Source organism: Cardiocondyla obscurior, linkage group LG04 (assembly GCF_019399895.1).
Source record: "Cardiocondyla obscurior isolate alpha-2009 linkage group LG04, Cobs3.1, whole genome shotgun sequence".
NCBI classification, from domain to species: domain Eukaryota; kingdom Metazoa; phylum Arthropoda; class Insecta; order Hymenoptera; family Formicidae; genus Cardiocondyla; species Cardiocondyla obscurior.
In genome coordinates this window covers 1,423,007-1,446,115 of record NC_091867.1, presented here as the reverse complement: position 1 = coordinate 1,446,115, position 23,109 = coordinate 1,423,007, and the positions used below count along the sequence as shown (strand labels likewise).

Here is a 23,109-nt window from a genome sequence, read left to right as displayed (position 1 = left end):
TATTGTCCCTCCTCTCGACTTACTGACAGATTTAATATACCCACTAAAACATTCCGCGCTATGCGAAATTATGTATATCCATACAAGTATAACACGATACGTAAATGCGCGGCGTAAAATTCATAACGCGAGATGGTTTTGCGGAGATTAGTATTTCATCATGTTCGATTTGCGCGCATTAAGCGGCGATGACAATGCCCGTGATTGTAAAATCAGATTACCAAAGTTTATTCAGCCAGATGATCAAATAACATTAGCGATTCCGCAATAATGATCCGACCGACCGGGCCCCATGATTTATCGGTTCGCTTGCGATATTATCATTTTACGCTGAACGTGACGGTCTAAACGTATAGAATTAACATTAATAGCTTAAATAATTTATAGACTTCCGAGAGAATATTATCGGTGAAATATTACTGCGCGACATTGTTTCGTATCGCGAGCGACGCGCTACTCGCCGGAGACAGATGGCATGAATTCGGTGACATTGAGAAAACAGCCTGGGCCGTCCATCACCCTTCGCAGCGACGAGTACAGCTGGCATCCCCGTGCCCGGAAGGCACGGAGTAACGTTTACGACATACGCTGACGGCAGATAGAATTTACGCAGTACCGATTTCTGGCAGCCCGTGGCTTATGCCGGACCAAAGCCACTTAGGTACCGTCGACCAAAAAGGATCCGAGTGTTTATCTTATATCTCTCATCCCTCGTCATCCACGCCCTCGTGTAATATTCTTGTGCCATATTCCACTCCGATTCTCGGAGCGTAAGATAAATAAATTATATAAAGTATGTGCGCCGTAATATGTATCATGTATATATATATATATATATATATATGTTATTCTGAATATTTGCATCTCGTTCCACGTTCCTTCGCTGCCTTATTTTCAATAGTTCTCGCAATTTTGCCACTTGACTTTCGAGGGTATATCGAGCGCGCGCAAAAAGAGCCTGACCATATCCCGAATATTCCCGTTCGTCGACGTTGCTCGTATCTCTCGCGCCGTATCTTTATAATTCATTTTCTCAAGCGCCGTGCGAATTATGCAAAACGCCCGGGCTTGTCTTGAATATTTCATTTATTCCGTCTCTCTTTCTCTCTCTCGTTTTTCTTGCGCCACTTACCTCTTCGTACATCATCCTTCGATCCTCCAGATCGCAGAGATCGCGTCGGCTCTGAATATTTATCGCACTTTAAATTTTATTCCTTTCGCGTCCTCGTGCTACGCCGGCTACTTCCGGGAATCGCGGAAAGTGCCGGTTATCCGATGTCTTACATTCCGCCGCTTCGCTTTGCCGTTCCCTCCCGTCCAGTCCTCCGAACCTCGGGATAGCGGATTACGCGGACCGCCCTGCGTGCTTACCTCTCGTTCCATCATCTCCCCTTGCCCTCTGCTAGCCCTAGGCCGTCCGTATCCCCCGTGCACATGGCACGCGGCCTCGCGTACACCCGGTCGAGCGCAGACGCGCGGACGGCCGCCCCGTGCCGTCGAGACCGGCCGCGGAGGAACGCTCGTTCTCGGCGCACTCGTGCGGCGACCGCGACCGCGAACGTCCGGATCCTCCAACGTCGCTCCGGAACGCTCCGGAAAGCGCGCGCGGTGCAACTTCCGCGCGGCCGGACCGCGCGACAAGCGGCAATTCTCTCCCTTCGCGTGTGCTCAGAACGTGGTGGCGAAGATCTCGCGCCCTCGAAACGGGAACTCGGTCGAGCCCGAGACTCGACGTGGGAGATGCTTTCAGTCTTGCAATCGTGTCAACGCGGCCCGAGGATGAAGGTCGCCTGATGCTGGCGGAGACGTATCGGTATTCTATCGAGAATGTCTTTTGATGTCTCTTAGATGAAAACGTTTCCGGTTTTCGATAAAACGGTCTCGTTTGATTTTTTCCCCCACAATATTTTTTTTTTTTTTTTTTTTTTTTTTTTTATTGTTATTGATTGCTTTTTTCACATTTTTTAAATATTATCGTAAACATTGTCCGGCGCTATATATCTACGTGTTATTCGGTTTAGATAATTGAAAAAATAGAGAGAAAGAGAGAATTTCTGTACAGCATTTTGTTCTTTGCCTAGATTTTAATTGTACGAGCTGCATGGTTGTTGCGTCAAACAGCATTAATGTTTAGGAAATCACTCACTTCGTTGCACGTGTTAGTGGGATGTCCAATAGTTCGATTATTGTTTCATTTAGAAGCGCTGTCAGTACTACATGTTGCGTGGAAATATTTGCCGATATTATAACTGGAACGTTATCGATAACTTCCCTTTCCCTAATTATAAATTTTTTTTTTTTGCCACATTCAAAAACGACATTGATGCGTGTTAAAAGATTTAATAGGAATTTCGATCCCGCTCTCATCTTCTTAACTTTCGAACGGCTAATTCTCTTTTATCTCTGTTTAGAGTTTGTTTGGCTTTAAATGTAACATCCGCGACTGTAATTTCTCTAAAACTTAATCTTTCGTAATCTTGGACAACTTCGTAATTAAAGTCGCCGCGGAAAAGTCATCTGCAGGCTCGATCAAGAAATCGTTGCAGTTATATTAGTGCAAAGGTCGTAGGTATAGCGACATAAACAGGGTCAGCATACACTCAATGTATATTTGTCTTGTACATTTACTGCGCTTAACATGGTAGATAGACCGCTATCGAGAAATGAAATCACTATTATACGACGTTACGTACGCGCGAAATGTGCGTTTATCGCGCAAGATTTGTATCAACAAAATTTATTCTGCAGTCCAATTGGTAGATTAAATTGCGCGACACAAAAACTTAATCCCACGTAATAGATTTCCAGGGGGCAGCTCGTGTACAAAATCGATTATCATAATTAATTAAAAATTTAAAAGAAGGCCACGTATAATATATTCTAAATAAATTTTGCGGCTCGTAATTTAAATCGCGTTCCCCGTTATTTATTAACGTTATAAAAGTAAAATTTACGAAATGTGTTGCACTCGTAATTCCGAGTTTAATGAAATGGTAGATTATTGATGCGATAAAATTTTTGTCAAGGAATCTTGTCGATTTCAAAATGGTCGGTACACCATAAAAAAAAAAAAAAGAAAAAAAAAAGAGAAAAGAAAAAAAAACTATTATACGGGATGTAATGGGATGCTTTGAAAAGTCTCATCTGACGGACTTTGAAACGCTTGTTTGCAACGCAACTACAAGCCCGTGACTTCGCTTCGGAGTACGGCGCATTGTAATTGAAGGCAAGCCACTCCGACGTGGGAGTGCGCGCTCTTGTTTGCAAGTTATAAATGCTCCTTCCCCTAACTTCAGTCTCGCAGATTTTGATGTTTACGGTCGCGTAAGTTGTATAAAGCATGAAAGAGCGTGTTCTTCCGATCTGCATCTTCCCGCTTGTGCCGCACGCAAAACGTCGCTTTCGAACGTACGAATGATCTCAAAAGAAACTCGGAAACGTACAAAAATACCTGAAAACTACGTTCTTTAGAGGTTTTCGGTGTCTAATCATAGAAACCCGCGTTAAAGAAAATCTCTCGCACATCGCGATAATTTGTGTTGTAAAATAGTTAGCGTAAAGCCAATAGGTATGACACACGGCGGCGCATTAATCTCGTCTCCATAAGTGTGCAATTTACTGTGTTACATTTTTGTATTATACATTCTATTTGGGGTATTAAAAAACGATCTGAACTCTGCAAGGAAAAAGTTATTTCTGCGAATAACTTTCGAAAATAACTCATGTACTTTTCTCGTATGAGCTCATTTCAAGCTCTAGCCTGCTCACCGAAACGCTTAGCGTACGCCGTGTAATTGAATTCGGCCGGCAGCTCCTTTCGTTCGCGTCCTCAGAAGACAAGTTTACCGAATTCACGTGGATACGTAAATCGGATTTGGCGGCGGTCGGCGCAAAGTAATTCACGAAACTTTATTAAGGCGTTCACGTTCGTTTCAACAACGTCGAATAAGCAAATTTTCCACCTTTCAGGTAATTTTTCCTCCACCAGAATCGCACGGTATAAATGATACGCGTTGTTACATTGGCGTTTATACGTAATTGAATCTTCATCTTTCAGTACGATATGACAAATCATACTGGGAATCGTTCGAATGGAGATCAAAGATCGCGTGTTTTACTTTAACAGATTTTTAATCCCTTTTTTTTTTTTTTTTTTTTTTTACAGAAAATTGAAACTCGCCGCAAGCTCACTGCGATACGCGTAATATTCACGAAATTGTAACTTTCAAATAAAAGAAAATATTTGTTTCCGACTAAAAATTTTTATTCAGCCTTTATTGCGTTTTCCAAGCAATATTACGCGGTTATTGATGTTAAAGGTCGCTTAAATAAAAAGCTTACTCGCGAGCTGGTATGCGAATTAAATAAATGAAAGAAAAAATTCTTGGCACTTTAATATTTATTTTATTAATAATAATTTAATGGTAATTAGAAGAGCCTTGAATATATCAATACTAATATGTAAGTAATGTTATAGAAATTTAAAATCACTTTCTTTTCGACATTTCTCGATGTTCTGTCGAGGGAAAATTAACAATCCCGCCCCGCAACTTTTTCGTCATTTTGCATTGTGGCATTTTAGGAAATTTTCTTTACCCGCGTTTGATGTTATGTCGAGCATTGCAATGTTTTGTCAGAACACATGCAACCACGTTCCTTCTATTGATAAAACGTGATGGTAAAGCAAGCATGATGGATGAATAGGTGATGTATGTCTCGACAAATGTGTATTCCGAACTAACATCGCGAGCGTCGAGATCGAACGAAAATGTCAAGATATGTACACGAGGAAGATTCATTTCGCTCTAACGTTTATTCGACAACCTCGATGTTGCCGACGATAAGAAAACTCCGCCATAGACGAAGTTTGCCTACCCGTAATGGAAAGTTTCCTTTCCACTGTTTCCCTTCCCGGCTGTTTTTGCTTAGGCGTTGCGGAAAAAGTTTTTTTTTACGACTTTCCATGAACGCTCTAAATGTTAATGCGTTTCGTGCTCTCGGAATAGAAAAAGAAAAAAAAAAAGAGAGAGAGAAGTCGCCCTCCAGTGGGACATTGCAGTCGCTTTTACGTAGCGGTGGCACTAAACGACTATAATTTCCCGATATCCGTCCGATTTTCACTCCATTTTTCTACAATCCAAATTACTCCGCGGAGGGCAAATTATAATCCAGTTACGAGATGCAACATTATGAATACAAATGATCGCGTAAATTTACTTGTAAATGGACGTTTTAATGCTACTTTACTCGTCCTTTGAGACCGAGTGGTCAAGGAGCAATTTAGATTTATTACGGTAATACGCTGCATTATTTCCCATATCGATCATATCGAGATTATCGTTTGTTCGTTTGAACGTACGACAAAGAAAAGAGAAAATAAAGATAAGCCGGCTACGCTATGATCTCGGAGAGGCTGTTACCGTTTCACATCGCGACTCCGTTCGTCTAATAGAAAGCTGCGGTAAGGATGTTACTTCCCTCAAGACATAGTGCACGTGAGTAACCCTACATGTGCCAAGTAATGTGAAACACGCTGACACCGAAGGTTCAACATCGTACATGACACCTCGAAGAGCGTCATGTGTGTAGTGACTCGAGATGCACCACGTTCTTCGTGTCCGACGGATCTCTCCCGACGACATAAATTTAATATTATCGCATTCTCGTAATGTTGTCGCGTCTCGTCGTTAAATTCGATCGGGGGCACCTACTTACATCCTCCCTGTACGGTAGTTAAAATAATTTAATCATCGTTTGATAATATTAATTATTTCACAGTTACATGTTGTAATAACTGTCTCATTTTATAATTTCGATCTTATAAAACAGAGCCGTTCTAGCGTTCCATTCCCGGTAGCGCGCGTTTACCCATTATCGATCAGTTAAAATAATTCGCATGCTGAAAGCGCCTCGTAATGAAGCGTTTCGACGAGACCGCCGATGTAATTAGGTCGAAGATGAAGATGAATATGAATTCATAATCGTGCGTATATACAACAGCGAGAACACGCGCGTACATGTCCAGCGCGTGGATCTCCATTTGGGCCTGCAATTTCGGGTGATAGATATACATCAGCGTGTTTGCTGTGCCCGCGCTAACTAATCAACGTTGTTAATTGGCATCGATGTCGCGCGTCCGGTCCACACGTTGGTGGTGTGCGGGTGAATCGCGTGCGAAATCCGCCGATTAATACAATGTGACGAGGGGCGAACCCGGTTGTCTCGTCGATGGAGAGAAACGAGCGATTGTTCGTGCTCGATCGAGACTACCCACAAGGACGCTCCAGCATTCATTCACGCGAAAGAGCCCTCCATTGTCATTCGATGGGGATAGTTTTAGCATTTTGAAAACCAGGCCGCAACGCCGTTACCGTAAATCCTCTTTTTTTTTTTTTTTTTTATCACTCACATTTTTCTTTGTCCGCGCATAGATACGTATTTCTCCATTCATCCTCGACGTATCCTACCTACCGCGCCTAGAATTTTCTATTGTGAACATCTCGTCAAGCTTCAACGTGAATAAACAAGTAAATTTTTATTTTACGAACATTGATGTGTTGTTACGTTTAATTCCTGGGAAGTGCAGATTATTCCTCGCGAAAAAACGAAGATTTTAGTTTTTGTCATCAGTTCCACGTAGTCGAGTCGTTTAATATGAATTAAAGAATCTTTATTACTTGAAAGGACTTATTTATGCAGATTCTAAAAAAACAAAAAGTCTACTAGCTGCCGTAGTGCAGTACATTTCTGTTAATTCGACATAAAACCGCAAAGAGTTAAGTGTACATTTTTTCGATAATAGAATTTTAATCTGATGCACGGCTTATGTATATATTTAATATTGATCGCGTAAATGTTTGTGGGAGCTACAATCGGGTTTAATTAGGTCGTCTAAGTCGTTCCCCAATCAATCCGGCGTAAGCCTCGCTAATTTGACGACGTCTAGTATCATTTATTGCATCATGACACAGCTGTCGCTCGTCGTGCTCTGCTACTTCGCCCGAGAGCAATTAAAGTGACGAGTAATTATCTGTTACAGGAACCATCCGTCGCTGTCGTCGTTCGCGTCGCAAGTAAGATACGCCGCGGGCAAGTGTTCCGCATTGTCATCGGTTGGATCATCGATGCCTGCAATTATCCCGTACGTGAGCACGATCCGTTAATTAACCCGCCCGAATCAGCGGCGGCGGGCCGCTACTAATTAACGCCGGCGTTACCCCCGCCGCTCCCCCGGTTCCGCCACCGATCGAGAGACATCGCCTCGATCAGCAATCGACGAACTTAACGAGGGGCTATTCGGCGCACGTGACAGCCGCCGCTCTTCGTCCCGTTCTGTCTCCCGATCGTGGAAAGATGGTGAGCGTTATCCGATGAAGGCCGGGCCATGCGACGAGGCGTCGCGACGCCGTGACAATGCCGAAATATGAGAGCACCCGAGCCGACCGAATATCATCGGCAGTGCGCTCGCGCCGATGCGACTTACAACGGTCGCCGACGTGTACGTCCGACGTCTATTGAGAAAAAATGGGTGCCAATCAATCGACCCGGAGCGCGCCCACCCCCGGAGAAGAAGGTAATACTTGTCTTGCTTGCGGGGAAGAGAGCGCGAATCTTTTATGAGCCTCGGGCACGTTACGTGGAAGTGCTGGGGATTGATTCCCGATGACACGTACGGTATACATGCACACGACACGCGCGCGTGCATACTACGGATCGGATCTGATATTTTATGAAGTAATGAAAAGAATAGGCTCTCGACTTCGAGAGCACGATCAAAAAAAAATTACTTGGCTCTCCAGCCTTCCTCTCTAGCTGGCCTATAATTTGAAGAACACGCCTGTTTCTTCGATTTACTACGAATACGAGTAAACAAAGTAACATTGCTCTCAGCCAACGAGTGAAACTAATCTTTTATCTCAATCTAATTGCACTCTTTATAGCGTTCGTCTAAATTTAACTGACGGAGGAATCGGTATCGGACACTAAAAATAGCAATCCGTCGATCAAAGTGTGAAAGTTATTGACCGGACGGTGAATTAATAATTATGTAATAAAGCACAAAAAATTTGTAACGTTGGTGATTTATCTCTCACGATTCTTGATTCCAATTAAAGCAAATATTCTCTTATATGTGGGGAGAATTTTAATTAGAAAATTTTCATTTTAATGATTCCCTTGAGCTATTTTTACCAAGATGTTATGAAATATGTAGATATTAGCGCAGATACCGTTCCACATTATATGTATATCGCTTCACTTGATATCGTGCATGTAATTCGCATAACTCGAATTCTTGCTTGAAGGGATACACATCGACAGCTTCCACCGTTTCACGAGAGATCACCTTATTCTATCGCGTTTATACCTCACTGGGGCTGTAACTTTCGCGATATCTCGCGAAATGCGCAATACGACGCGACGTCGCGTGAAAATCTTCGCTTACGACTCGATTACAGAATATCGAGTTGTTACTGGTGAGCTATTAATAAATGTGTCGGTTGTATATCGCGCGACGATCCTGCAGACATTCAATTTTACCTAGAAAAAATCCAATATTCAATCCTATTGTAATTAAATTCCTGGAAAAAGAAGTGTCTCGTCCGCGACTCCCTCTTTGCGTGATTTGCTTTTTCAGCTTCCGTAACGGATATTAAAAAATACAGATTCTATTATTTTCCGTTTAATAACTGATAAACCAACAACGTTAACAGAGTTTTACAGCTTTTAATATGTATAATTACAGTACTATAGTTTTATTAATATTTTTTATTATATCATACTCTTATTATCTTCGAAATTGATTAACTTTACTGTGGAGAAAATATCGGTTTCGTTATAAGTCGAATCTGGAAGAGATCAAGTTCGAAATTCTCGAGTTGCTATGCGCTTTTCCGATTATGTGGTTTTGCTATTTTGGGAAGACCGGAATTGCGTGTTCGCGCAATGTAAACTACGTGTCTGTACGTTCGCCAAAATCGATCCCTGCCAGAGCCTGCAATTTATATTGTTACAGTTTCGAAAGTTTCAATTTTTTTTTTTTTTTGTGAGAGACCGACGGACCTCTGAAACGACCTCTGCTAAAGCTACAATTTCCATTCTTGCCCTTAAAGGGATTTAACTCTTTTATACCTGAGAAATATAATTTACAAAAAATTCATACCTTACCGAAAGAAAAAAGTTTTTAAGACCATCAAATATGAGTACGCGATCAAAATTTCCAAATTGCGGACGGAAACAAAAAAATTTTTTTTAACTCTGAATAAAACGAAAATAACCAGAGGATTGTATAATCGTTGATTTCAAAAATCCATTTATGTTTAATTAACGGGATAAGAGAGAAAAGCAGCTCAAAAGGAATTAGCTTGCCAGCTTGATTTTTATAGAAGATACACATTTTTTTAAAACCAGGATATATGCCCAGACCCAAAAGGGTTAATTAATACATATAAGTGATAAATTGCTTAATTTATTATACGTTTTATAAATGGCAATTTCAAAATTGCCAGTGATAACGATCCTGCGAGTTTAATGTATTGCTTCACGAATCATTACGATTACCCATTCACCATTACGATTGCGCTTCATTAGTGTGGAGTCAATGCGCTACCCATTCACCGTTAAAATTACCCTATTTTGTATCGCTTCAATTGACTCCCATTTCTATGTTGCAGTGAATTTCGATCATTTTCAAATTCTACGCGCCATCGGAAAAGGCAGCTTCGGCAAGGTACGTCCTTTTTTTTTTCCAGACGGATCACAACGAGATGCTGCACGGGTGTTGTTTGCAAACCGAGCTGACCGTTCTCGCGGTTTTGATTTGCGAATTCGACGATTTCGAAATTGGTTCAGATTGCGGTTTCCCGTATCGTTTGTCTCATCAAAGCTGAATTTGACCATTGTAAACTTTTTTTTTTTTTTTTTGCATACGCAATAACAAAGTTCGTTTTCTGCGATCTCGCAATATATATTGAACCATATATATAATGATTCGTACATCATTTTCTATCTTCCCGGAAAAAAAGTTCGGGCACAAGCTGATTTTTATCTTTTTGTTATTAATATTTAGCCGCGCGACTCGTGATTTTGTGCGATGAAATGGAATTGACTTTTCCGAAATATTTTTTGAAGCGGCACCTGTATTTATTGCTTATTTTCCTTTTAACGCTCGGTCGTACAAAGCTCATCAACTACACGCTGGACACGTTTATAACATAAATATATTATTTGAAGAATGGTACGTGGATCAATAGACGCACATTTATTCGGTTCGTAACGTAGAACGCAACAAGCGCATTTATGCCCCTATAAAGTACGCTACGCTTCTGATCGTAAAAGTACGTTCCTTGACGCTTTTACATTTATCGAGTAAGGCTATCGCGAAAATTCTGAAACTCGTTCCCTCGGTTATTACGTGGCAAGTGTGCAATATTTTTTTTAAATAAATATTTATTCATAAAAAAGCTACGGTATAAAATTTTATAATGGTCAATTATTGTGGCAAGAAAATTGTTTTTTATTAATTAGAATTTTTTCTTTTAAATTTTCTATTAAATAACATGCAGGACCAATTGTTCAAACCTCTTGGTGACTTTTCTTATCAAACAAACATACTTGCATATATTTTTTTAAAGCCCGATTGTTTCAACTTTTTGGTAAATTTGCTTATCAAGTAATCATACGTCTATCTCCATCTTTTTTTTTAAGTAGATAAAGATACGAACGTGTTTGCTTAACAAGTAAATTTGCTAGGAAGTTAGAACAAACGACCTTAAATAAGTAAAGATACATAATCTATGCCAGAAATGTACACTCAAAACGTACTTGGTACTAAATAATTATTGCTAGCTAATAACGAGCTAGAAAAGCTAGATATCTAAACTTTTTTCGCCGCGTACTAGTCTACTGTGCGTACTAACTTTATGCAACGCTCGACTGCCGAATCCGCCGGGCCAGTCGACCGCCACGGTAGTGTGAGTACGTGCGTGTGTTTACATCGGCCAGCAGTTCTCGCGCTGAAAATTCGCAAGGTGGAGAACGCGCGGGCGGCGGACGGCAAGAACCGGTTTGCCCGGCGAATTCGGCAGTCGAGCGAGCGTTGCGTGAGGTCAAACTCACAACAGTAAACAAGTACGCGGCGAAAAAAGTTTAGATATCTATTTAGAAACATGCTCCGCGCTGGACAGTGACTAGACGACCGACACTAGACAGATTTTGTTTCTTTCCGATAATAATTAGGGCGATACAACGGCGGAGTAAAGTAAACGTCAATTTGTCGCAATATTGTTCGGATAAATAAACGATGAATTTTATTATTCTGCAAGGATATTAAATATTCCGTGAATATTGAATTTACCGGATCGGGGAAACTTGCAGACGGCCGAACGGTTTTAGCGACGGCGGCCCGCGGGATTGCCGAGCGGAATTAAGTTTCGATTCAATTTTTGCCAACAGGTTTGCATCGTGCAAAAACGTGACAGCACCGGCAATATGTACGCCATGAAGTACGTACACAAAAACGAATGCGCGGAACGGGGTGCCCTAAAGAATGTGGCGAGGGAGGTGGAGATACTGTCGAAGTTAGAACATCCCTGCTTGGTGAATTTATGGTTCAGCTTCCAAGGTAAATCGTTTCTCGAGGCATCGATCACTTCGCGAGTCATTCTTTTGAATCTCATGGGAAACGCATAAAACGTACACAGGTGTCCCAAACGTCTCAGAGAAACTTTTTCATGAATCCTCTATTACCTAATTTTGCCAATGTTTCTTTCTTTTGTTACTCACGAGAGAAGACAACCATACAGGAATACATGTAGTAAAAACGATTTAACGTCAAACGTAATTTTTCTTTTTTGCATCGTTGCTAGGAGACTCAAAAGATCAGTTTTGGATAAGAAATATTTGATAAAACCGAAACAAATAGTAATAATTAAAATAATTAAAAGATTAAAGGGACGCGCAAACGTGAAACCTCATACGTATGCAATAAACTACGAATTTCAATACGTGCTGAAATTGTAATTATATTCTGCTACTAATCATATTATAAGTCTTAACAGACTTTACCTTTTTGTACAAACAAAAAGGCCATAAATATTAAAGTTCGTAACGTACAATGTTCTCGTTATCACTCGCAACCGTGAGAACGATATTTTTCAAATCTTTTATCCGGTCGGCAAACGCGCATTAAATGATTACGCTTATCTTGCAAAAACACACAGCGCTTTATTGAAAGAAGCGGAGTCCTTTCGACGTTGGGAATACAGACGGTGCAAATATTTATGCAAAAATGAGCAATATGAAGCTCGCAGTTACCGTAAAGATTTTAATGAGAGCTCGTCAGTCCATCAACTTTCTAAGTGGATCAGTATTAAACATTCTAAAGGAGATGTGAATTATAAAGAATAATTGAAAAAAAGAAAAAACCTACAGTATATTTGACATCTTCTAACTAACGTTGATTGAATAATAACTATACTTTATTGAAATAACGTTGATAAAATAATATTGATATAATTTATTTTATAAATTATGATCTTCCTAAGATTTGTGTGTAAAATATATGTATTTTGTATAAATATATATCTACGTATGTAAATATTAATGTGGTCGTGTGCCAATTAATGGATAAAATCTCAGTGTTCAAATAGCTCGTGTCTATAGAATAATCAAGTTAACAGTTTTCTCGTATCGAACTGTCGTACTTTCTATTTTCATTCGTGCCGTTCGAAGAATATTCTACTGCATTTGTCGATATACATGGAATATATAAGACAATCCGACACAGGCACGTGAACAGAGATTGAACGTAGCGTTTAATTTTAACAGAAGCGTTGCGTTCTAGTTATTCAATCAAACATTTTCGACAAATGCGTATTGGTCTGTGAATATTTATTAACAACGTCATCAAAGAAAAGCGTCAAATTGTATTTAAGATAAGAAAGTCACGGTGATTTGAATCATGAAGAATGTAAATTACTCCCAAAGAATTTATCTGGCGGCTGCGCTATCGATCTACGATTTTATATGCGAATAAAAAGAAATTTTAACGTACTTGTCGATTTCCATCGTTCGTTTTTAACAGACCCTACCCCTCATAGAATTCGTACGTGCGGTTTCACCCGTCTATTTATCAAGAGGCAGTCCGTGCTGCGTATTGTTCGGAATCGGTTTTATCGTTCATACGTGAAAATAACGCAACGGACAATATTCCCCGAACTCTGTGCTTGACTGTACTAGGTCAATATTGATCGGTCAACCGTTCGACAACCACATGTCACTTTCATCTCGCAAACGCATCCGAGCATGATAAAAAAAAAAAAAAAAAAAGAAGACCGTAGGGGAGTACGTAGAAGATGCGTAGAAGAAGATTCGCACGTTACTTCTGTTACAGACGAGGAGGACCTATTTATGGTGTCGGATCTGCTTTTGGGCGGAGATCTGAGGTACCACATCCAGCAAGAGGTTTTGTTCGGCGAGGACAGCGTCGTGCTGTTCGTGGCCGAGATCGCTCTAGCGCTCGATTATCTCCAGAGCCATAGAATCATCCATCGGGATATCAAGCCGGACAATATATTGCTGGACGAGGAGGGTGAGTCAATGATCTTTCGAACTCTCATCTTTATCCGCGTTAGCTGCAGCCGAGAGCGGTCGCGCGCAGGATAATACGAATGAGGATAATTAATCTCACAAAGAGAACTTAATTCCATAAGTGAGAAATTTTTTTTTTTCAAAGAATTTAATTTAATTTTGACCCCGTATCTCGGTAAAAGCACACCGACAACGATATATTATTTTATATAAAATATAAATGGTAAAGCTCGATACACCAAATGCTTCTTTTATCTTGTAGCTTCATGTGAATTTATTTTAGAGATTTAACACGTAAATTGTTTGATTATTTTGTCGACAGGAGGTCTGCATGTGCGTGTACGCATTTGCATTTATACGAGCCACCGTTGCACATATTTGAGAGCTTTTAATTATTAAAATTAATTATTAATTTTGGATTTATTAAACTAATAATAAACGATATTTAATTATGATATCACGAGAAACGATGCATTACAAGCTTTCACTACATAAAACTGGTCCAGCTTGTTGTGAGTTTTAACTTGCGAAGAAATGTCGCAAGACTTTTGAAACTGCAGAGCAAACAAATCGGCCGTCACCTCTACCTTTATTTTGATTTACGGCTTCAATAACAGCCACCTGATCCCCAAGTTTCATTTAATACAATGCGAAAGTCATTCTCAACGTAAACATGGAATGAGACTCGAACAACCGCGCCTGCGGTGAATGCGGCTCGCATAAATCAACTTTGAATCCGATCATGCTAGTTCTCGCACGTGCGCATTTACAAATCGAGGGCGAGAGAACAAATAACAAAATCATCGACGTGTGAGACAGAAAGCGAGAGATTTTTCCTAGAAGGAAGAATAAATTTTGTTTTTCTCAGTATGAGATATTTTTGTGTTTAAATTATCAAAACCTCACAAACGTTTCAGAGATGTTTTTCCCGCGTTGTATAATTTTCTTCAAAATAATCTACATTTAATTTATATTTTAATTAATATTTATGAATAATGAAATCATCAACATGGGGTGAAAAAAAAAGCGGGTGGTTTTTCAAGATAAAAAAAAAAAAATATAAATTTGTTCTCTCGCCTGCGATACCTCCATCATATTTTTGTATTTCAAACTACTACAAACAAACTACAAAGTAGTCGAAATTGCGCTTTTTTTTTTTTTTAATTTTTTTGTCGCGGGAGGGCTTTCCCTGTTGCATAGCAATTTTCTACGAGACAACTCGCGTTTAATTTATATATTGCGGTGGCACATTGTGCGAATCTGGCGCATCGCAAATTTCGAAATAACAGCCGTTAAATCGCAGTCGGAACTTTCGCCGACGTGATCTCGTTTGCATATCAAGCACTGATTCCGAGGTTCGGTTTCAATGTCGGTGTCACTGCGAACAAACGTTTCTAATCGCGTCCGTGATTCAGTTACTTCGTAGCACAAGCAAGCCTGGATTATCATTCGAGTAACTGAATTTCGCGCGGCGGATGAGATTACTCGCGAATTCGCAATACGAGGAGCAATCGCCGGGTTTTAGCAGAAATTAACCGTCGGCTGCGTTCGCGCGTTATTCATGCACCCGTCCCTCCCGCCCTGAATCCCGTGAGATTAATACATAGGCATCCTGAGTGTGGATTTAGCAAACTGTTGGCGGTGCAAGACGCCACGGCGACGCGTGCAGCACGGAAATTGCCTGCAAGGAGCGTACGCGGTCGCGCGATCTAAATTGCAACGGACATCGTTCGCTTCGTAAACGGAATTAATATGTTGCCTAGTGCGGTGAAGGATTTTCTATTATGTAGAGCCCCGCGAAATTACAATCTTGAAGCATTATCGTTCAACTTTGAAAACTAACTGACAGTACATGGGGGCTCATTTCCGATAAACGTTGTCTGGGAAGCCAACCGAGAATACGAGGATTTCGAGGAGATTGCCTTCAACATCTCCGCGCGATTTAGGGGCTCGGCGTAATAAAATAATAAACGAGGAAAAATGTAATACGTATTTTCTTTTCTTTTTTTTTTTTTTTTTTTTTTTTCTTATCGGTCACTGATACGCTCCGTCGCGTATCTTCAATATTTAGCTCGTCTCACTCCCGAAATTTCTCAGGGGTGATGTAGGACGACGTACATTCTCCTATTCGCTTATCAATGAGGGAAATGTTGCCTTGCACACTTCCCCGCCTCGACTTCCAAGAGCTGAGATTCAGAAATTATCAGCGACGCTTTTTCCACCTCAACTTCTCGACGAGATATCGATTTATTGTCAAAATATTAAAGACTGCGTCAGAGACCGTCGGGAGATAAAAACCGAGCGAATGTTAAGAGCGACGCTAAATAATTCAGACGCGCCACGGGTTGTTGAGATCCTCCCGGCTCCTCGGATTTACGCGTATTTGTTGGCCTGGATGAAGCGAGCAAGTGCAAACAAGTTATAAGCAGAAACAAGAACGTGAACGAGATTGAATTACCGCGAACGAAAGCTTCTCGCTGCTCGAGTGCGATGAAATTTCTATTAACATTTATGCTGGAAAATGATATATTCGGTTATGTCCGCGCGATTGCCTTATCGATTTTCCGCCAAACGAAAATTAAGCCCGAGGCGGTAACGACGGCGAACAATACGTGGGTACAATATACCGCCTTCAACGTCGATGAAGTTGTGAGATCGAAAGGAAGACGGAGATAAGCCAGATAGGGACGGCGAAACGAAAAGGGTTGTGCGTGTTCACGCTGAAGGTCGGATCTGCTTTAATAGAAAAGGGATCGACGGGGAAGGAGGAAACGAAGGGGACTTGTCTCATCGGGAAGTGCCTCGGGGACGTGAGAAGCATGTACGTACATCTATCCCGAAGAAGGGAACCTGGGGTGGGTGGAGGTCGCGGGAAAGGGAGAGGTTATCCTAATTTCCTCCTGCACCTGCCCGACGGCTGTTTGAATCCCAAGATTGCCTCTGCATCATTTAAAATTACGCACCAGTGTCCCCGCGCTTATCGCCCGGTTTTCGTTTGCCATCCAACGTGGCTTAAGGTTTATTCTACCGAGGAAAATATCACCTGAGAGACGTCACCGACACAAAACAGCTGTTCCGTCTACGGACTCGGGCCATGCATTATACCGTTCGTCGAATAGAGCGGTCTGAATCGCTTAAATCAAGCGGAAGGAGAGATCGCAAATCGATTTAAAGCGAAGAGTGCCCACTGAGAAACTCTAGTCACGAAGGAATTTCCGAAAATCTCTTGTGCAACGTCAGTGAAATGTTCGCTAGATAATTGCCGAAAAGAGGAAGCTTATTACGAGTAATCTGTCCAACGGAGACCCCTTGAAGTCTCTGTTTAAAGGTCACGTCGCTCGCGCTTGTTTTCTAGCCGTAACATCATTTAAAATCATTATAATCCTGAATAATTGTGTAGTTGGGAAGTTAAGGAAGCGAGGTAATTTAGCGTAATATGGCGGAACGAGGTGCAGTGTAAAACTTCAGAGAGCCAGCCTGCAGTTCGAGTTATAAAGTCTAGACTTTATGCAATTTACGTGAAGAACTTCAATGTCCCGCGCCGGTGGAACACCACATAGAATATTTTCATTAAAATCTAAAGCGCTATTATAATGGCGAGCGGCGTAAAATTTTCAGGGTAACTGTCACTCCCGTAAGGAAAAGCACGCTTCCTCATTCATAAATCAATTAAATTACATCGGTCGAATAAAATGGTTGCAAAAGTTCGGGTCTAATTTCTATGGTCTCTCGTTTCCATCAATCATTAAATTATAAATGATAGCTTCAATGAAAAGATCCCGCGGATGTCGTCAATCTTTATCTTCCTACGTACAAGGTGGGAAGCTATTCCTCACGGTATATACGCAAACTACCCACGTGCCTGGCACTAAGGCACGAAACCCGGCCACAATGGAGGGATTGTATGTTATTGCGATGTGCAGCAGCGTCGGAGTTCATTCTCTCTTGCTCTAGTTTACATCGCTCGATCCACATCGTGGTCTACTCGATGTTTAGAAAACAGCAACGGATAAATATTGCGGGAGTAGCGTGACACACGCGAGTGCTCCGACCGTACCACGCACAATTGCAAAACCAATATCGTATCCGCCAGTATGCGTTCACGTGTGTATCTACCCCTTAATAGTTCTCGGTGGTGAATCCACAGGTAGAGTTAGGCGGTGTAGTTAGGATACGTTATTAAGCAATTGTGCCGCAAGAAACGTTTAAAGATCACGAACGCGTGTGGGTATTATTCGCGTAGTTTAATTACTACTGTTGTACCCGGGTATCTTTTTTACGGCACCCCGAGCAAATGCTGGGAATATTCCGACAATGTATTTTATCTCCCATAATTTAAAACAATAAACCTTGGGTTGCAATAAATGCGGACATCAACGTTACGTGACCTATATGATGAGGAAAATAATATAGCGTATCGAATGCGTTTATACAGATCTCTTCGTTGTACTAAAGTTAATTTTTACAGTGGCATTTTAAATTTTACGAATTTGATGCTGTTTTAATACCGATTCGATTGTCACGTGTAATTACTTTGTCTCTTTTTCTCTCTCTCTCTTTCTCTGTCTCTCTTTCATATTCGAAAGGAATATTCCAAAGAGCGTAAATAATTCACTTGCATAGTCATTAACTTAATGACGGCAGATTACAAAAGATACTTTGCTTGTCTAGGCCACGCCCACGTGACAGACTTCAACATCGCGACCGTACTCGAAGATGGACAGTTGGCGACGTCGATGTCTGGGACAAAACCGTACATAGGTATGTGTGAACAAACTTTTGACCAAAACTTTTTCATCTATTGTGTAGAGATATACCTGAACACGTTAGCTATGTCGTGCCATACATACGTTAAACCCCTTTTCCCCCAGGAATATCGCAAATGTCTTAATTACTTTAACATTCACACCCATTTTTTTTTCTTTTTTTTTCCGACATTGAATTTTAACACTTTAATCTTTTCAAAATGTATTCAGTTAATTTAATTAATTTTAAAATACATGTAATATAATAATATATAATTTAATTCAACTGGCAACGCACGCGTAGTACTTTCTATATTTAATATAAATGCACACATCGTATTCATGATTTATAAATGTCGTCAACATTGTTACTCTCGTAAATTATTTTCCGTGAATGCTCTTAATCGTCTTGGGCGAAAGTTTTATCGAAGAAAATCCGTATATTTTAAGAAATAACTATATCTTTCCATTAATAAGACATCATGACGTCAAGTTAAACCCGTGACTAGAGAAAAGAAAACGTATCAAAGAGAAGCCCTTTTCCATGCATCATCAATTCAAATCCGTCTTTCATGTCCGCTTTAAATTCGGTACTGCTCTCGCGAATAACGTGACCGGTACGCTTTCTTGCATTTCTTATTTTTAACGCGGATCAGCCCCGGAGATTTACATGTGCTCGTGCGAGGAATACGGTATTCCCGGCTACGGATTCGCCGTGGACTGGTGGAGTCTGGGAATCCTCGCTTGGGAAGCCCTCGCCATGGAAAGACCGTATCCGCTCCACTCAACGACGTCTAACAGAGAAGCTTTAAGGATCTTGAAGGTAAGACACGAGTGTAACAAGAAAAAAAAATAAAAAAATAAAAACAGCGTCGAATAGCCACGCGAAAGCTGGGAAATTCATCTCCACCTCGCCCTAAGCTACGCAGTACGTTCGAATTCCTCGGAATCACTCTAAAGTAACACGCGCGTGTTATTCCGTTAATTAAGGTTGCGTTGTGTCTCGGCTGTCACATTAAGGACTTGTTACGAACGAGCGATATGGCATAATGCGAGACAGCGTTTGCCAATTCTACTTTGCATATCAGTCTATTTAATAACGTTAACGTTTTAAATTCCCGGAACACTCGAGTTTGTATGCGAGATGATTTTCGAGGTAAACGCAAAGAATGTAAAATATTGTACAGTACGGTGTACAAAGTCTTTGGAGTTATGTTCGTAATTACGAGAGTAGTTTGGATCCATTTTTTTATTTGAACGTAATTAGATGTTAAAGCTTTAAAGAGTTATCTCTCACAAGTTTCGTAGAAAACAACACGTAGGTTTTCTCGAGGAATTTAATTATACCTTCTACCATCATTCAGTGCTTTTTATGTTTTTGCTCGCGCGCGACATGAATATCTCGTTTTTTAGGAAGAGAGGCCGACATTTTCGCACTGGAGCCCGTCAATACGTGATCTTTTGGATCGTCTATTAACCCTTGCCCCGAGCGCACGAGTGTCGTGCTTGAAAGAATTGAAGCAGTCGAGCGCGATGAGGGATCTGGACTTCGACAAGGTGCTGAACAAGCAAATAAAACCGCCCTTTATTCCGCCGAAAGATCACCTAAATTGCGACCCCACCTTCGAACTCGAAGAAATGATAATCGAGACTAAACCCCTGCACAAGAAGAAGAAACGTCTGGCCAAGCAAAGGTTGATCATTTTAATTTAAGCATTTCCTTCCTCAAACGGAATTATTAATAAAAATATGTTCAATTAAAATAGTAACAAACGATTTTTATTCAGTGAATATAATTTTTTTTTATGTTGAGTGCAAACGAACGCGGGTTCTATTTAACATTTGATTGTAATCGAAGGACATAAAGTTTCAACGCAAACCAACTCTTAGCAACTGTTGCGATCGCGGCACCTTAAGATTCACGTATTCCCCGTCGCGAATCTGCATATTACCAAGATAATTAATATGCTAATTGTCGAAGCAATATCTCGACATCCCGTTGCAGGTCGTTGAGGGTCGAACACTCAGAAGAGGCCGGTGGATTTGCCGAAGGGGCTGGTTCGAGCGTAGACACGCGGAGATTAGCTTTCATCCCGGAATACCGGGTGTACAATCGCGAACGCGAGATCGAGAGACAAGAAAGAGAGAGGAAGGAGAAACAATGGGAGGAGGAACTGAACACTGCCATGAAGGGTGCCGAAGAAAGGCTCAAGTATGCTAAAATAAAAAAGCTCTTCGAGATATTATCAACATATTTTACTCTTTTTTTTTTTTTTTTTCCCTCTCGTAATTCGCTCGTTTTATTTAACACCGAGATTAACGTTGCAAACTAAATAATTCTCCGTTTTATTTCCTCCGACGTATCTAAATACTGGCGGTCAACTTTTACAACCAATCCCGAGTTCCGGAGTTGAGATCCCGGAATGCCACTGTATACGTTAATCTCTCCCGAGCGACGCATCTCTTCTCGGCGTTTACGTAGCGATATATATCTCCCTGTCGCAACCCTTTGATTACAGAACAAAGCAGCAACATCTGCCGGCCCACCGAACCGGAAACCGACTGAGTGTCTCGACGACGGACGTCAAAGCGCGCATAAGCGGGTCGCCGAGGCAAGGTCGCCGTGCGAGCGCCACGACGTCCTCGGACATCGACTTCATCGACGCGAGTCCGGAGCCTAGCACGTCTTAGATAATGAACATATATACGACGTAGCCTACCAGCGACCAGTAGATTCCTTCAGCCCTACGAGCACCGAGTTCTGACGGAACTTCCCGCACTTTATTATCATAAGAAAAAAAAAATCTCTTTAATATTTAATTATCCCCCTATGCAGAAGTCTAAGACGAAAAAAAGCGATAAGTTCCATTGTAGGCGAGGTTTTTATACTCTTCTTGGAGCGATATACGGCGACGTATACATGATACTCGGCTTTTATTTTTCTATCGCGATTCAATATGGGGTGATTTATCTTTAACACGCCCTTCCTATATGCCCCCTACGCTATACTCGATTTTTCCTTCGTGTTTACTTTCGATTATACGCTTCGAAAGAATTAGCAAACGCAAGTTTTAAGGCCTTCGTTCTTTCTGGTGCTACGACATAGTTAGTATGCCTGTCCACGGATTCGAAGCTTTACTTCTTTTTAGGGGGAGGGGGAGAAATTTTATAAATAGACTGAGATAAAGCGCTGATTACCGATATCAGCTTACTAACTATAACTATTTTCAACCGCGAGATCCCGAAAATGTGGAGAGCAGCTGGAGATAACCGCACGTCGCCATAAGCTCCATCAGGCTCCAGCAGTGCGCATTTAATCACTGTACCAGGAAACGTGCATTTATAAGATTACCATCCTGGATTATCTCGCGAACTCCGACTAACAGCGGCGCAAGCTTATTCACGGAATAACGAAAAGTAGAACGATCTTTATTTAAGTAGCAAATCTTTTTCTCTTGTCACGAAAAGACTCTCGATTAGACGGTCCTTAGAATTTAGCACGCACGTCTTCGATAAATATGATATAAATTAATCCTTTCAGTACAAATTACTAGCACATACCGTGTATCGCTTTTACAGAAGGGGAAAAAAAAGAACTATCTATCATGTCATTTTAAATAAAAATAAAAGATTGTAATTAAAAAAAAAAAAAAAAAAGATTTCAAAAATTTTAATGGTCCAAGAGGCGCTGATTGCTAGTCGAATATGAGAAATCAATTTCAACACATCTATATCTAATACGGTACTGAAAGGATTACGGCATACATTATAAATAGTTACTTTGTTGACGGAGACTGGGAACAAAATAAGACCTATACATAATAAATGAATAAAATATATATACATATAAATGTTTTGTTCTATAAAAATATATGTCGTTTAGAAGTAAACTATGTACGAATTGAAAATAAAAAATATCTTTGACATGTTTGTTAACGCATTTTACTAACTTTAAAATTCCCGTCCCAAATTATCGAGACATGAAATTAATAAAACAACTGAGCCTGCATTTCGGTAAAATATATGTTTGTAGCGAAAGCCGTGGAAGTTATATATATATATAAAATTAAAAAAAAACACGGAACGTTTTATTCGTATTAATTATTCACACATAATATAATCACATTTATGCAATTTTATAAACGAATAACGCTCGCGGGATTACGCCGGTCCGTGACTCGAATTACAAGGGAGAATCCGTTGACCTATCGTGATTAGCGAATCCACATTAAAGAATTGCAAACGCGATAGAATTTGGCATTAACCGAGCGTGACTGTCGAAGGAGTATCGGATAATCGATAGCACCGGCGCCGTTTCGCGAGGGTGAGAAAAGGGTGAAACGGGTCACCGTGTCTCTCTCTCCACCCCATGCAATATTCCTAGCCGAGCACTACAAAACATCACCAAAGTGACGGAAGCACACGTGCGACGTAACCGCAGCCTTCGGAGAAATCAACCTAGATTAAAAATTTCCGTGGAAGAAGCGAAAGCGCGGTGAACGGCTTTTCGTACGCGCGTCGCTTATCTCGACGAGAAGAAACGTACCGTTGAAATAAATTAACAATTGTCCTTAATATAGACAAGTGACCTAGCTTGTGAAGCAAATTGCGCGATCGGAGCGGTTGTGAATCGTACCTGAAAAAGGGGCTGGATATTCCGAGATAATTGCATCTCTATAAAAGCTGCTGCGAGCCCGATATAATGCGCCAATTATCGCGACCGATCGACGCTGCAAGTGACGAGTTATCCGACGATTAAACTATTGACTCGATGTAT

At 40.8% G+C, this 23,109-nt stretch overlaps 2 protein-coding genes across 4 annotated transcripts in view; one reads left to right on the top strand and one right to left on the bottom strand.

Moving 5' to 3' along the window:
* LOC139101885 (protein Star) overlaps positions 1-23,109 on the bottom strand; it is a 41,688-nt gene that overhangs the window by 16,581 nt on the left and 1,998 nt on the right. The gene's annotated exons all lie outside the window — the stretch shown is intronic.
* On the top strand, positions 1,540-21,940 carry LOC139101881 (serine/threonine-protein kinase 32A). Of its 3 annotated transcripts, XM_070655377.1 has the most exons (10): positions 1,541-1,813; positions 7,040-7,573; positions 9,672-9,727; positions 11,452-11,620; positions 13,391-13,588; positions 18,259-18,348; positions 18,989-19,155; positions 19,746-20,026; positions 20,338-20,544; positions 20,852-21,940. In XM_070655377.1, exons 2-10 carry the CDS (start codon positions 7,525-7,527, stop codon positions 21,021-21,023), a joined length of 1,389 nt encoding a protein of 462 aa, XP_070511478.1. In that variant the 5' UTR covers positions 1,541-1,813; positions 7,040-7,524; the 3' UTR covers positions 21,024-21,940. The 3 variants fall into 3 exon arrangements, with proteins under 3 accessions (XP_070511476.1, XP_070511478.1, XP_070511477.1); XM_070655375.1 differs by having other exon boundaries at positions 1,540-1,813; positions 7,040-9,727; XM_070655376.1 differs by lacking the exon at positions 1,541-1,813 and having other exon boundaries at positions 1,928-9,727.

Coding starts and splice junctions, on each gene's coding strand:
- LOC139101881 (XM_070655375.1), top strand. CDS start 9,599: ATGCGCTACCCATTCACCGTTAAAATTACCCTATTTTGTATCGCTTCA. Junction 9,728..11,451: donor GAAAAGGCAGCTTCGGCAAG/GTACGTCCTTTT, acceptor TTTTGCCAACAG/GTTTGCATCGTGCAAAAACG. Junction 18,349..18,988: donor TGGGACAAAACCGTACATAG/GTATGTGTGAAC, acceptor AACGCGGATCAG/CCCCGGAGATTTACATGTGC.